We start from the raw sequence: 16,244 nt of genomic DNA, 5'->3' as shown, positions 1-16,244 counted from the left end.
TGGTATGCAAATGCACACGCTCTGCTCCACGTTACTGTTAATGTGTATTCCTATATTGTCTTTTTTTTTTTACACATATCAATACCATCATGGATACATTATATACATTTCAACGTGCATATAAATGTAGCTGGTGATATGTGCTAGTTGAAGTTGTACTGATGTTTCATTTTAGATGCTTCCTCATATCCACCATCAGTAAAATTCTGCTCTTGCATAATGAAGTTTTTGTCCAAGGTCTCAGTACAGAGAGAAATTTCTGGCAATAGCTTTTCAGAAGCTAAAGAAAAAGCCTTCAGCTCTTTCCGAATTTTGCAATAAAAATTAAATGATATGTGTAATATTTCTGAGGAGACGGCATGAGTTGATACTTTCTGTGTGAAGAACTAGAAAACAACTGAATGCAAACACTCAGTTGACAACCTTACAAAAGCTTATGCACAGAGTTGATTGCGTGTGAAAAATTCCACCAAAAGAAGAACATTCACTATATCATAAAATGCTGATGCTGAGTTAGAATGACCTGCATAATATTTTATTTATTCTTTCAAAAGAATTAAATGTGTATTAATGCACATTAATACTAATATTTCATTTCATATACCTGCAAACAGACGTATGTACGCATTATGAGCACATAGCAGTTAACAACTATGATAACAATTATGAGATAGATCCAATAGTCTTACCTTGTACCTGCAAATTCAAAATTATTTCGTCTGATCCCCAGTTGTTACTGGCCACGCAGCTGTAGTATCCGGAGTCTTCTGCTTTCACAGTACGAATGACAAAGCTGCCATTGCTAAAGATGCTTCTTCGCCCATCAATCATCACTAAACTGGGTGTCCCGTTACTACCTCACAGGAAACAAAGTGCATACATTAAAGAAGTTACAATCAAAATTAACCAGAACTGGGTTTTTTTTCTGAACCAACTAAGAATGGAAAGGAAGAACGAAAAAGGCGGGGTGGGGGGTGGGTGGATGTCCTCTTTAATGAAGGCAGCAAAGGAATATTTTCTGTTCGGAAACACCTGCCATTCACTTAAAGACCACACATGTCTTGGCCCGAGTTTGAATGTAAATGGGAACTCACTCCTTCCTTAACTATCTGCTATTTCCAAAAGAAGAGTAACAGGCAGTTCCTGCTACAAAATCCATCCTTATAAAATAGTAGTTATTTGTATCAATGCACAGGATGGTGTCATAGCACTGCAGTATGACTGCTTTGGCAGTGCTTGGACAAAAATTCATGTTCATGCGTATTTCTAAGTGACTCTGTCAAACTGTGAAACTAAAGATCAAAACAGAATAATGGAAGACAAGATATGTGAAGTCATACACACTGCACTCCACAGCAAGATTCAATGCATCAGACATTTTGCTTTCTCAGACTAAAGCTATTCTGTGTGCCTGAACTTAAAAGAGGAAAGACTCCTAGGTTTTACATTTTGAATGTTTACCTTTACCCATTGTCTGCAACTCCCTCCCTTTTGATATCTTCTAATCACCACAGCCAATTAGTTTTAGTTCAAGGAATGTCTAAACTCCTCATTTACTGTGGCTGTGACTCCTTCTTTCTGACACAGTCATTCAGGATCACCCACATTGCAACACTCAGGATTTTAAGCAAATGGGCTTTATTTGAGCTATACATTTAGTTGCTGGTTACCTATCCTTCATCCACTTGACTGTCGGAGCTGGGTCTCCAACAGCTTTGCAAGGGAGGACTATGTCCTTCATCCAGGGAGTTGTCACCGTGCCGCTGAATGTCAAAATCCTGGCAGGAGCTGAGCAAGAAAAAGCAAGAAAGACTGAAATGAGCTATTCATTCACAGTGTCCTTGGAAGGGAAACACAGTCAACCAGAGTTAAATGTGGGAAACGAAGCCACAGGTTTGTTTCAAGCTGGACTTTTAGGAGGCTAATTTCTTTTAGCTCATAATATCAGCTTTTTATTCAAGCACAAGATTTATGGTTTTAGTATCTGGAAGACAAGTAACTGAAAGAGAGATGAGGCAGAGGACTGGAAGAGTCCCCATGGAGAAAAAAAGCAAAATAATCTTTATACATTTTTATATATTTCATAGTAGAAATTACGGATGGAAATTATGTCCAAGGGGTGCTTCTCTTCATATTTACAGCAGGAAGTGTCCACAGTAGACAGGTATCTTACAAAAGCTAAATTATTGATACATCACTGTTACAATAGCTATGGTATTAAGCAAAGTAAACTTTCATGTATGAATGTGTGAGTACATTGTGAATAGACTGTATGAAGTCCACAAATATGAACAAACTCTTAAGTCAGCTTAGCTTGTGTCAGCTGTCATATCACCTGAATATGTCAACAAAAATATCACTGCTGTAGTTTCTGTATATAATATACAGGAACACCAGGGTTGTGTTAGGGTTTCATTGGATGTTATTATGCAGGAATGATGCTTGATAGAAACAGACTTCTTGTGGGTCTCTAAACACACATTTCAAAGGCACATATTGAATAAAAATACACTAAATACTGTATTTTTAGAGGTTATACTTAATCTATTTTGTACGCATTAGAAAAAACATGAAAATGAAAGCCAGCATCAAATATAACTGGGACATTTCATCTCAATGAGTTTTTATCCTCTACAAATAAAATGTATTTTAAAAACCATGCATAAAAGAATAGGCCTTGAAGAGTTAAGAGGAATTACTTGAGTAGGCTGCAGTGGGACTTGAGATATTAATAGAAAAAAATATTTCAAAGCTTTTACGATTGGTTTGGATTGTGTTGCCTGTGTTCTCTTGAAGCGTTGTGGAAAACTAAGCTTCTCGAGAGATTCTTCTCTGGTCAAAATTTTAACTGAAAATGTAAGAAGTTTTAAAGATTTAGGGTAACGAACAAAGTCAAGATTCCTTTGGATGATGCTGCTTTCCTGACAGCCAAACATCGACATGTCCTGACCTGGCTAAACAGCAGCTGAAGAACCCTGGCTCCCTCCTGGCAGCTCTGATGGTTAGCCCCAGCAAAGGGATGCTGTGGCATGTGCTGCCCTGAGTAGGTGGTACACCAGAATGATGTAAAGACACTGGTCAGTCGGTAAATCTAATGACGCAGCCTTGTTTTCCACTGTAGTAATCCTAAGGCCATATCTTCTAGAAAAGATTCACTCAGGCCTGTACTGCCATAAGCCACGGGCTGATTAACTAACCTAACCGAAACAGGAGAATGCTTAGTCTACCCAGAAACATGGTGTGAAATGCTAACTCCACTGAAGCTAGTGTTAGAAGGCTCATTTTTCTTCAGCAGTGACAGGTTTTTGTTACAGGAGATGCCTAATGATACTTATACCATCTTTAAAAAGCAATAGGAGATGCCATCAGCAGTGACTATAAAACACATCTATAAGCATCTGCACTGCTCCTAGTAGCTACTATGCATTCTGAGCAATGGTGGTTAGAAACTTGAATTCTTGATCAAAGCAAAATGCTCTGTAACATGAAGCCTAAAAACTCATTTTAAATGAGCTATTAATCCTTTTCTTCCTGGCTTTCCCACCTCTCCAGTGTTTCTCAAAATATCCAGCTATTTCCAACTGCTGCCAATTACTTTAGGACAAAGCATGCGTAAGGCAGGAATCATGCTGAAACCTTCAGCAGGACACAGCACCACTGTTACCAAACTTTTTGTGATACCCCGTTATTTTTCATAGTTATTTCAACAGTGAATTCTTCCTTAAGCCATACTTTGGATACCAGATCTCCAAAGCACAACATTTATGTTGCAGAGCCTGGTTTTCAATATCCTGTGTGCCCCACTTTGTGTGATGTGCAGAACTAACACAAACTTCACAGAAGCATAAGCCAGTGGTAAGATCACAGACCGTAACTCAGAAGTGCACATTACAAAAGCATACTGTGCTATTTTTGTGAAAGTACCAACAGCTTTCTATCCATTATCTTATTCCTTTCACATACTGAGTGCTTTTGTCAGAGGTGGTAAAACACCATGAACGTTCTTAACTCCAATTTTCTTCATAGCTTAACTTCTAATATGTTCTGAGACTGCTAATAGGTACACAAAGAAAAGAAAACTAGAAACAAAATAAATGCCCAGGGAAATTAATCTGAAAGCAATATATTTTAAATGATAACAGGCATTCCTGAGGTTAAAATGCCTGGAGTCTCACAGACATCTCCCTTGTGAGCCAAGGGAGCTTTATGCAGCATGTAGACAATTCAGCTGCAGGGCTTACCTCTTTGTTATCGAAGCTACCCAAATGTTTACTGACTACCCACCAGCCTTCCATTAGGTGGCATGGCACTGGATTAGGACTGTGTCTGTTCCTATTTTTTGCAAATTAGGCAATCATTAATTGAAGATAAAGACGTGCCTTCACAGAACAGTGCACTCTCTTATGCTAATGTGGTTTTCTGCTTGTTTGTTTGTTTAAATTATGAATCATACTACTTACACTTACTGTCATAGAATAAGAAATGGGCAGAAATTCTTTGCAAGAGGCTGTAACACACTTTTTCTTCTCTAGAGGACACAACTGAATTTTAAGGGCATACTGTACTGGGAAAGTGAACAAGAGCTATGACATTTCACTGTAGCTCAACTTAATCCAAATATGAGAGCCATCAGTGAATACCCTGGGTCAGGAGTTTCTTTCATTTACTTTTTCACAGAATATTATCGTGTGTTTTCCAGTATGATAAACCATTAAACAAACAGACCAATGGAGTGTGTGTAGTAACACATCAGAGCCACACGTTGTTGAAAAACATTAAACACAAAAAGCAACATAGACTGGGTGGCAAATCTGTTCAACATTAATGTTCAGGTGTTCTACAAGAACAGGGGAAACTCAGCATTAAAGATGGAGTGTTCCCCCCAGAGGATCAGATTGCCATGGGTCTGGATCTGTTATCATCATGTTGCTGGCAAATGTCATTCTCCATCAGTCATGGTGTGCTGGAGCGTGTCCAAAGAAGGGCAACGAAGTTGGTGAAGGGTCTAGAGAACAAGTCTTTTGAGGAGCACCTGAGGGAGCTGGGGTTGTTTAGTCTGGGGAAGAGGCTGAGGGGAGACCTTATTGCTCTCTACAACTACCTGAAAGGAGGTTGTAGCAAGGCATGGGTCGATCTCTTCTACCTAGTAATACGCAATAGGACGAGAGGAAATGGCCTCAAGCTGCGCCAGGGGAAGTTTAGGTTGGGCATTAATGAAAACTTCTTCACCGAAAGGGTTGTCAGGCTTTGGAACAGGCTGCCCAGGGAGGTGGTTGAGTCTCCATCCCTGGAGGTATTTAAAAGAGGGTAGACGTGGTGCTTGAGGATATGGTTTAGTGGTCGACTTGGCAGTGACAGGTTAGCGGTTGGACTTGATGATCTTAAGGGTCTTTTCCAACCTTGAAATTTCTATGATTTGGTGATTCTATGGTCAGGAAATAAGAGGAACAAGGTGCATACAAAGTTTTCTGTCTTTCAGATGTATTTGATAGGCTAAACCCACAACTTTCTAGTCAGCAATGAAGTGTAATTTGGGGGGGGGACATGGCCTGCTTCCGTGGTGACTGAACTTTCATTGCCATGATTATTTTCTGTTTGTTGGGGTTTTTTTTGCTTATTTTTGTCAGTTAATTACAGAGAATAACAGTCTGCTCTAAGAAACGAAGACACTAAAGAAAGAACTGATAACTTGAATTAAGCTTTCATTTAAATTGGACTATCTATTTCACATCAAATCCCTATCTAGACATTCTCATTGTTCTCAGAGGTGTTCTTAAGGGGGTTATATTTAAGTTGACATAATTCAATTCAAAGTTAACTCTCATTATCTGTCATGATGGTATCATTACTTGGACAGTTAATGTGAAATAAGTGGAGGGAAAGAAGCAGCAAATAACTTCGCAATAATGGCCCGTAGGATGTTCTTGCCCTGGGGACTTGTGGCAAAATCAGGTTATAACTGCTTCTAACCCTGTGATGCGTTACTTGCTTCAGATGTACTGGAGGTAGGAAGGTCTTCAAGGCTATTAACTCTGCCCATTCTTCTTCATGGGTGTGTCCACTACCCTTATCACTGATCACCACTTTTTCCTAGCCCTCTAAAAGGCCCAGTGATACATTCATGCAGGAAATCTCGTTCATGATACAATAATTTTTAATCTGGCTACATCCAAAATTCATAAAATTGCTATCAGTATTCCTAGTGTCTATCACAATCTCCACAAATGGATTATTCATCTCTTTTTCAGCCCTAAGTGCATGTAAAAGAGCCTGGTCCTGAGCATCACCTAATGTAGACTTTAATTAAACTGAAGTATCACTACTAGTTCTGACATTGACTGGATGCATTCTACTGTGCTTCAGAATAAAATCTTGTTCACACTGACTTATCTATATTGAAGTAATTAATTATTTTTCCTTAAAGTCCCCTTGTCTTTTTACACAAGCTGTTTTTAAATTCACTTATTTGCCATCATGGATCATATTAAGCAAGCTTTGGAGGACCAGAATTAATTCTAGTTTCTGATAAACTTGTTCGGTTTAGGTACACAAGGGTCAGTTTGTAACAGAGAGCAATCTCATATTATGTTTCCTTATAACTAGATGTTATGCATCTTGGTACCTGCAAACTCTGCATTGTTCTGCATTCATCTTGACTGAACACTTCCTACTTTTTCAGATATGTAGGAGATGGAGAAAGAGTATCTAGTGTATTATGTGCAGGAGTCCCTGCACAGTCCTGGGTTTGCCTACATCCTCAATCTATTAGTATTGCACCTTATTGATGTCTAATAGGTTTTGCTCTTATTTAAGCATCAATGTTAATGTTTATGTTGGTTGGTTTTTTTTTTTGTGGGATTTGTTTGTTTGTTTGTTGATTTGGTTTGGTTTGGTTTGGGTTTTTTTTCCCCTCATCACAACACATTCATTACCCACAGGTAACAGCCGGCCTAAAGGAGGACCACACTGGCTCCTTTGCCCGGTTTCCCTGAGGTGTTTTTCATGGTCTTCCTTTACAGCTATCCTTTACACATCTCATCCACCATTTAAGATCTAAACTTTGGTTTCATCGATGTTCAAAATGCAGTATGCAGTTATCAAACAAGAAATTAAACAATGGAAGCTCTCCAGACTTTTCAGATCCTTCAGACTTTTCATAGCCTTTCAGCCATCCTTCAGGTCACCACTCTAACTCTGTGCAACTACTAAGAGAAAAGTTCCAAAAGACTCTACAAAAAATACCAAAAAGAGTCAGAAAATAAAGGTGACTCTCCAGCTGACAAAAAAACTGTGAGCAATGTTATGGGGAGCAAGCATTTCTCTGCTTCTTCCAGCTTAGGCCTCTTTACCTTGCTAGACCCTCCGCACTTTTATACTCATAAATCTCCCACTGTGCTCTACAGCAGTAGGTTTTTCACAGTAATATTGAAAAAAATCTATCTCGTATGATAAAAACTTTAGCCTAGATAAGGGACAAAGTAAAGACATGCAAGTTCCCAATACAAGCCTGAGGAAAGCTATTTGCAACTTCTATGTATTAGGAAGCTATATCATGTGTTGAAACAGTACCCTCCAAACACCATCACTGCTATCCATGACAACAGCTCTGACAGTTGATCTACCATCACCAGACTGGTTATCTACCACCTAAGTAGGTAGGAACAGCAAACTTCCCTATGGTGATGGTATATTTTCTTCGACGCAGGAAGTACATTCATGTTGGTGGCATCTGGCTGAAGTTCTGCTAAGCTTTTTATCTGTCATTATAAAGCCCTGGACACTTTATTTTACATAACTGCATCATTAGCCACATGACTGCAGAATTAGCAGTCTACCTTTGCAACTCCAGGGACCTGTGCAATACACTGTTCATATTGGCACATTCTGTGATGTTACAAATTTGAGGGGAAAAAAAAACCAGTCTGAAAACCCCAAATAGAGATTGAGTATTGATGGGACACTTGTCACCTTGCGGTCTGAAACATTAGGTCTCTATTTGCAAGCTAAGGTGCTATAGTGTTGAAAGCATCATGTCTCACAGTACAGGTAAGGCAGAATTCATGGGCCCAAGCAATATCTTTTAATAGAACAACTAATACAGCTGGGAAAAAATGTGTAGGATTTGAGGCATATTATCCCTTCTTTGTATCTGAAATAGAAGCAGCAAACTTCAAAGCTAATGCAAGTTAAGAACAATTGTTCAGAGTTTAGATATGTTAATGACACCATTTTATATAGAAGATAGTACTTGTGAAGTACACAAGAGATGTTAATAAGGAGGAGAATAACAAAGAAGTTACCTTGTATGCCAAGAAAAAAAAAAGACAGGCACATTCAGAAGGAAGGGTAATCATCTGCAAACCCTCTGTACCCAAAAAAAGAAGATAAAAATTGTTCCAAAAAGCAATTTATTTCCTTCTAAGGTAGGTGGGATGAATTACCTCCTAGAGGAGCATGCCATTCTCTCTCTGCTGACTACAGCAAAAGCTTGGGCAATTAGCTGAGAGTTGTCACCTAACTTTTGGAGACAACTGAAGTTACTCCTGATAAATCCCACTCTCAGTAAATAATGAGGCATAAAGAAGCCGCGTGCCAATTATAACAGTAATTAACATTGTAAAGTTATGGATTGCTTTAAAAAGTACTGTCACTGTACCTTTAGCTAGAGGTTCCACAGTGATAATCTCACTGCTGTTGCCTCTTCCTGCAGCAGTCACTGCTACCACCCAGACACTGTATTGGCGATTCCGGCTCAGATTGGGGATTCTGTAGGAAAATGAGTCGGGAGAGGCTTCAAACTCGCTGATTACCTGTGGTGGGAGAGACAAATGTTTCCAGGCTAAAATAAACAGCATTTGGAGAAAGTCTGCTACGCTGAGTGCTACAAAGCCTTTACTTCAGAGTACTCTGAATGAGTATCAATTGCTCCAAAGAGATGGCGGATGGCAAAAAACAGGGCAGACATAATAACCCGTTGCAATCAATTAATATTCAGTGAATTTGGGCCTATATTTTGTTTACAAATAGTTTTTATTGAGATTAGGATTTTTATGTGTCTGTTTATTTTTATGAGGTTGGATAAACAATTTAAGTGAACATTTGACAAATTTTTAACATCAATAGTTCTGACAAACCAATTTTGTTTTACACAAAACTTTCCCAACAGAGGATTCAGTCCTGCATCTGCTGTGAAATCTGGAGTTTACTACTCGAGATATGTCTTTGGTCACCTAGAACTGTTGTGCTGGTGTTCCTTATCCCTGGGTTTGGTGGCTTATTCCTTCAGTAATGGAGTGAATCAAGAAATAAAACTGTATTCTGTAACAGACTGTTCAAACTTCCCCTGAGTCTAGTTTTGTTTAATCACAAAATTACTTCCATTCAAAGATTCACAGCAGAAGGTCATCTCAGCTATTCCGCTTCACTGGCAGGCAAGGACAAGTGCTGGAAAAAATGCCAGCCAGTTCATTCTATTCTTGCGCTGTCACTCAGGTACCTTGGCCATGGGCAGCAGTGAAGTTGACCAGCTGCTAAGTACTTGTACAGTACCGATAGTACTGTACCAATAGTACTTGTACAGTACTTGTTTATCAGTGAGATGTTTTGCAGTCTGCTTGAAGTGACCTGTGCGAGGAAAGGTGCAGAGGAACATATAGATTCCTTCAGAGGACATGGGGTTTTTGCACCTCAGCACATCCTCCACAGGAAGCTCGGCTCCTTGGTGGAAAAGGGAAACCTCTTCAGCCCTGAACATGATTACAATGTTCAGCATAGCTAGTTTTACTTCTGACATGGGCTTTGTGATTCTTGCATATAAAAATAGAGGGGTAACGAACCATTAGAATGGATAATAAAGACTTACTTCTCTGTGCAATGCTAAGCATGGTAACGGCTAACTCTAGGCTAAAAATAATTAGAATACTAATGACATAGAAAAGATTATTTTACTAGGAAACAACATTAAAAATACTGCATCAGTGTAATCTAATCTTGATTCAGACTGACAGAAGGTGTGCAAGGAATCTCTTTGATATACAAATATCTGCTGGTGGTAAAGGCCAATTTCATCTGATTAGCATTTCAAAAGGAAAGTTGACCTGAAAGCATTGGAATACATAGTCCTTCAAACCAAATTCCAGATAAATAAGGGCTGTTTCTGAGATATCATTAAACACCTTTCCGGTGTGAACTGGTAGTCAGTTTCAGCTACTGAGTGGATCACTGTATTTTTCTGAACTTGAGATAGTACCTCCTATAGTCAGGGGAAGAGGGGAGTTCATTTCTTCTCACTTTTGAAATCTAGAGTGAAGACATATGTATCTAAGTGAGTCACCTTGACTCCTTTCAGAGAATATGCAAATAAAATGTAACTTCTAAGGCAAGGTTCTTCTGATCTATTTGAGACACTTACATTGCAGTGGGATGAATCATGCCCTTGACATAGCTATGTTTCCCCATCAACTACAGAAGTGCCCATATAACTGGACCAGGTATAGCTGTCTGCACTGAAGGCATCTGAAGTTAATGTGCTTGTTAACTAAAATAATTAACTCCCTGGTTTGTGTATAAATGTATGTCTCTATTTGCTTCTACAAGAATACATCCTGTTTCCTCCACAGACACTAACTTTTCTGGGAAGACTGGTTTGCTCCAGCTAACAGTTAACTAGGCTCAGCACAAGCCCAAATAGGGACCTTGCTGTACTTTCTAGCCACTCTCATTGCTCCTGTCAAAATGCCAAGTTGGTTTGCCCCATTTAGCAAGCATTTGCTTGGGTTTCCACTTCTGATATGAAGAAGTCGGTGCAGACAGACACTTCTATTATTATGTGAAATATTACAGCAGGTTTTAAGAACCATCTGTCTTGACATTTACACAAGAATATTGGGCAAATGCCTGTGGCTTGACAGGCTGGATCACTGTGAGGTCATACATAAAAATTAATGTATTGATCATGGCACAGGAGGCTGAATTTTAATATTCATGAGGTAGCATTTCCTAGGGTTAATTTGAAAGTCAAACAGGCTAGGCCATCTCTGGCACTTAGGCTCCACTCATTAATGCAGCTATCTAGTACAAGCTACTTCTAAACCACCTATTATCATGGGATGTGGATACAGCGTTTAGGAACAGCTAACCATTCATTACAGACTTCCTTACTGCTAAATTTTTATTCCAGCAAGCATCAGTCCAGTTAAATTTACACTGTTTTTTCCATGACTTCCATGGTTTATGAAAGGAACATATGGCTGCCTTTGGAAGCCATTCCTAATACTGCAGATTTCGTGCCTGAAATGCCTCACTGTTCTGCTTCCCTCTGCAATGACAGAGGCTGGGACAGTTAGACAGACATACACCCTGTATACAATTGCTAAACACAGCTCAGAGAAATCTGGTTTGAGATTTTATGTTTGGGATGAGTAGCTAGGCAGGAAAGGAAAACCTCAGCACTAAGTGCTCCTGCTCTGAGGACCAAAGTTAAAGACAAAACTGAAAAAACAACCCTTCAAAATTACACTGGTTGCAATGTGGTCAGCTAGAAGAACAGGCAAATTTGTCTCAAAATACAGGATCTCTCTGTCCCTGGAGCCCCAAAGATGGCATAATCACAAAATTAGCTTCTCTAATGCCTTTTAAAATGCCTTGTCTTTAATTCCTTTCTTTTTTCTCACAGAGAACCAGCATCATTCACACATTTGCAGCTCTAGTTATTCAAAATATAAGTTTAATTATTCATGGAATTAATTTATTAATTGAATGTGGTGAATATATCTTCACTAAATTAATGATTCTTATTTTCTTAAAACAAAGTGCTTTAGCAAAATATTTTGGTTTCTAACTGGTTAACATACACCTTCTGTTTCTTCAGCTAACATTCCCTTTTAAATCCTTGGGGATGTTCCAGTGGCAAAGAATCGATTTTGCTTTTAACTTTGGCCTGTCATTTCAATTAGACTGACATACCAGAGATTTTCATTACACAAGAAGAAAAAAGGAAGCTTTGTCAGCAAAAAGATTAAACAACTGAAATAATAAATATCTTAAAGGAATGTCACATGTTGGTCTTTGCATGTGCCAGTATGAAACATATATTGCTGTTTTACCCCAAAAGCAGTAACATGCTTGGTCAAGGGATTTTTTTTCTAACTGCTTTTTTAGTTCAGCTTATAGATGATGGGTTAATTTTTCTCCTGTCTTTAGCTCACTGTCTAAGAAGTACAGTCAGGGCCAAGTCTCTAAAAAGCCAGAAAGGGCTGTGTAGAATAAAATTAAATCAAAGTCCTTTATCAGGGTGCAGTTAATCTACTTCCCAAACCAGGCAACAGCAAGAGATGTTGAGGAACAGCCACTGCAGGGAGCATAATTTTCCTCTGATGCAACTTCAGTTCTATTGGTGTACATTGCTTTGTACACTTTGAAGTAGTACGCCATCTCCTGGCATTTCTGACTCCTTTAGAAAGCAAACAGGTAGGTAGTATGCATAAACTCTGAACCCTCTGGCTGTTTTTTTTTGTTTTGTTTGTTTGTTTTTTGTGTTTTTTAACCCAGCCTGGGGAAACTTCAAAAGGACACTTTAGAAGAAAAATAAATTTGTAAGTTTTCCAAGAGATCAGGGAGATTCCCAAGCAGGGAATTAAGGTAAGAAGTAGCATTTACTGTGGCCTGGAAGATTATTCAGTCAAGGCAAGCCTACACCTTGCCTACAACTGCATTTACACAACTTCTGATATAGGACAGGTGCACTGAAGATCTCTATCTCCTCATTCTCTGCAAGTTGCGAGGAAACTTGGAAGAGAACTGAGAAAGCTATATGGAGACTTTAAGGGCAAGAGTGAAAAGCAAGAAACATCCCAGGTTTGTGGTGTGTGTTGTAAAGTAATAACATATAAAAGTTGGCTACCTGTATATTGGGTGCCTCTTATTGAAAATTAAAAATACATATATATACTACCTGGAGTGGCATGTGTGTTTTCACTAAGTATAAAATATGGCCGTAACATTACCTAAAAACAGGGCTGGAAGGACCTTGAGAATTCATCCAACTCTATCCTTCTTTTTTAAACCAGGTTCAACTATATCTGCACAATTTCAGACAGATGTTTGTCCAACCTGATTTTGAAGACTTACAATAAATGGACATTTTTCAACTCACTAGGCTGCAAGACCTATTTAATTGCTTAGGTAATCTTACTATTAGAAAGCTTTTTTGAAATCCAGCTTGAGTTTCCTGCTGCAGTTTAAACTCATAGCTTCTTTTCCAGTCTATTAGGAATATGGAGAATAGATTATTACATTCATCTTTGTACCAGACTTTAATCTGTGATGTTTTATCATTCCTTTCCCCACCAGTACCCTTATCTTTTTACAACCTAATAAACTGATCCTTTCAACATTGCCCAGAAATCACATTTTCTCTAACAGTTTCTCTAATATCTGCTGTTATGCTTTGGACTCTCTATATTCAAGAAGGCTATAGACATTGGTCTATAGCCTTCTTGAATACAGTTTCCAAACCTCTCTTCAACAGTCCCAGGGTAGGGCATTTGGCTTTTTACAACAGGATTATAAAGGTAGTTAATGTTCATCTTGGGATGCACAATAACCTCAAAATCCTCCTCTGAAAAATCTGCCAATTGCTCTCTACCCAGTACTTTTATAGCTGTTTATTCATAGCACCCACTTTCTTGCACTTACCCATACTAAATTTTACCTAACTTTTCCCAGACTAATTTCCCCGTTCATCAAGATCTGTCTGAAATCTAGCTCTGTCTCCAGTGTATTTGCAATCCCTCCTGGCCTTATGTCTCCTTCAGATTTAATAGGCACTCTCACTATTTCATTATCCAGGGCACTAATGGAACCACTGAACAAAAGTGGACTCAGGAGAGATACCTATGTTGCTCCCTCCTGCCCACAACAATGAACCACTGGTTTCATAGCCTCCCACAAAACAGCAATCAATTTTATATCTAGCCTGAGCTGTCTCAGTGAAACCATGTTTTCCTAGCTAGGTTTCCCTCAGTAAACATGCATTCTCTGGGCTTATCTCCACTGCTAAATGGGAGAGAGCCAGGGACTGTGTCGAGCACTCTACCCCGAGGATCCACACCATTTTTTAACTTGATCTCTAGCTCCTTGATCTTGTACTACTCTAAATAGCTTTCTTCAAAACAAATCTGCTTTGGAGTGGCTAGAGTTAAGCTGTGAAGGCAGACATTGGTCTTTGGGCCAGGTGCTGCTCCTTGGCCCTTTTTTAATTAGCAGTACAGATGAGGCCTAAAATGAGCACTGAGCCTCACCAGTAGTTAAAATCAGTTTTTAGTTCTACAAGGTCAAAACACAAAGTTCTCCATCTTTTTGCACAACACCATCACAGAATTGCCTACCCTGCTTTACCTCAGGCCTTTATTGCTCCTGGAAATGACATTTTAGAGCCTCTTGCACTAGCAAGTTATCCAGTAATGGGGGCTATGGTAAGTTGTTTCTACCTGGAAGCAAACTGGGTTAATATTAAATCAATACATTACTGTATTTATAGAGAATGAGCTTCAAGTTCTGCATCCCCGAACAGAGTAGACAGACCACTGATGTGCCCTCTCAGTGAACTCCCTAAAGACATGAAACTTTGCCTGAGCTCATGGGCTAGTACTTTTCTCCAGGGCTGGTGGCTTTTGCCTTGCTTGCTTTCACAGATGGACTGACTGCCAGATCTGCAAATAACCACCAATCCTGGACCACAGTTTTCAGTAAGACTCTGGATACCATATATATATATATATAAAAGCCATAGAATGGCTTCTGTTTAGGTCTTGCTATTTTAGCTCATGTTTTGAAACATGGCCACTGTTTTTCACTCAGCGTTTTTGAAGATAACTGTTACAAAGAGAAGCTGTGCACAAAACAGAATATAGCTTCCATATAAAATTTTTCTCTTTTTATTTTCTTTTTTTTTTTCTTTCTTAAATGCAGGACTTAAATGTTAGAAAGTGTAAGATGGAAATTTTGGAACCAGCAGAGGCAGCTCCCTGCCTTTCCACCTGCAGGAAAATCTTGCAAACCCATTTCCAGGAATTACTCCTGGAAGCCAGCCTGCTGCCTGGACTTCCAGGTAGTCCTCGTAGTCAAGGAGTCTGTTGCTTGGGAGCCACGGAGGTACACCACCTGCTTGCCTTTTTGCAGCAAATTATAGAGAGTCCATCAGCCTCCTGGGGCTCATGATCAGGGAAGCAGTATGTGGTGTCACAGGCTGGTGACCACAAGAAGGTCAGGAGACTACCTTTTGTGCTGCCAGGAGTTCGGCTGCCTCTTTTGGTGGCCCCAAGAAATCATCAGGTTTGTTCAGAGCATTTCAGTCAACTCAGAAATTACATCACACCATCTGTTGTGAAGTGCTCTGTCTTTTATATGATACAGAAGGGAATGGGATTGATTCAAACCTGCTGAAATACACCGCAGCCGACACCAAGGACTTATGGTTAGACTACATACCTGTATGTGAGACTACGTAGTGAGACAAGACTAGGATTTTATGAAAAAATCTATATCAAATTTGTTTTAGTAGGGCTTTGCAAGGAGACATTTTAATAATTGTATAAAACAGCACATCATCAGAATTAAATTATACTCTGTCACATCTCTCCTGAGATCTGCTCTATGACAAGAAAAGGCAAGAATTTTAAGGTGACAAAGCAATTAAAAGAATGAATGCGCTATGTTTGGGAACTGGTAACTAAGCTGTGAAATAACCATGAAATATCTATAAACAGTACATGTGGCATCTTAAAAATATACTTTAAATACCATGTAAAATACATTTTTAAAATAACCCCCAAATTGTACACTAGTTCTATGCTATAAAAAGAACAAGAATTAATAAACATAAATATCTTCATGCTGTAAAAAACACTGTATAGACACAGCGATAAACATTGCTTGTAGTACACAAATCAGTGAACACATATTTTAAATTCAACGTTACAGATTCTGCTGACTTTAAAAAACTTCCATTCAACAGTAACTTTATCTACTTAGCCAACTTCTGCCAGCTAGCTCTCCCTTCTTCTAAAGAGACTTTCGGCCTCCCTTTAATCACTGAAGCCCCAAGATTATGCATGTACTTTTAAATGGGGTATGTATGTGAAACATACAGGACTTCATAAGAAACCAAGATATTTGGCCTAAGTGTTTTCCACTGGGACTTTCTGAAAACATGTGACCAGGGTCGGGAGGCTGCAGTCTATGCA

General features: G+C 39.0%; 1 protein-coding gene across 2 annotated transcripts in view; it reads right to left on the bottom strand.

The window, feature by feature from the left end:
* DSCAM (DS cell adhesion molecule) overlaps positions 1 to 16,244 on the bottom strand; it is a 400,878-nt gene that overhangs the window by 56,221 nt on the left and 328,413 nt on the right. The window contains exons 19-21 of one of the 2 annotated variants that reach the window (XM_075099598.1): positions 8,657 to 8,810; positions 1,671 to 1,788; positions 690 to 853 (exon numbers count right to left, since the gene is read on the bottom strand). In XM_075099598.1, the coding sequence (XP_074955699.1) occupies positions 690 to 853; positions 1,671 to 1,788; positions 8,657 to 8,810 (436 nt within the window). Of the gene's footprint in view, positions 1 to 689; positions 858 to 1,670; positions 1,789 to 8,656; positions 8,811 to 16,244 lie in introns of those variants that run through there. The other variant, XM_075099606.1, reaches the window with a different exon arrangement.

The sequence above is a fragment of the Phalacrocorax aristotelis genome, chromosome 1 (assembly GCF_949628215.1).
Source record: "Phalacrocorax aristotelis chromosome 1, bGulAri2.1, whole genome shotgun sequence".
Lineage (NCBI taxonomy): Eukaryota > Metazoa > Chordata > Aves > Suliformes > Phalacrocoracidae > Phalacrocorax > Phalacrocorax aristotelis.
This window is presented reverse-complemented; position numbering and strand designations above follow the sequence as displayed.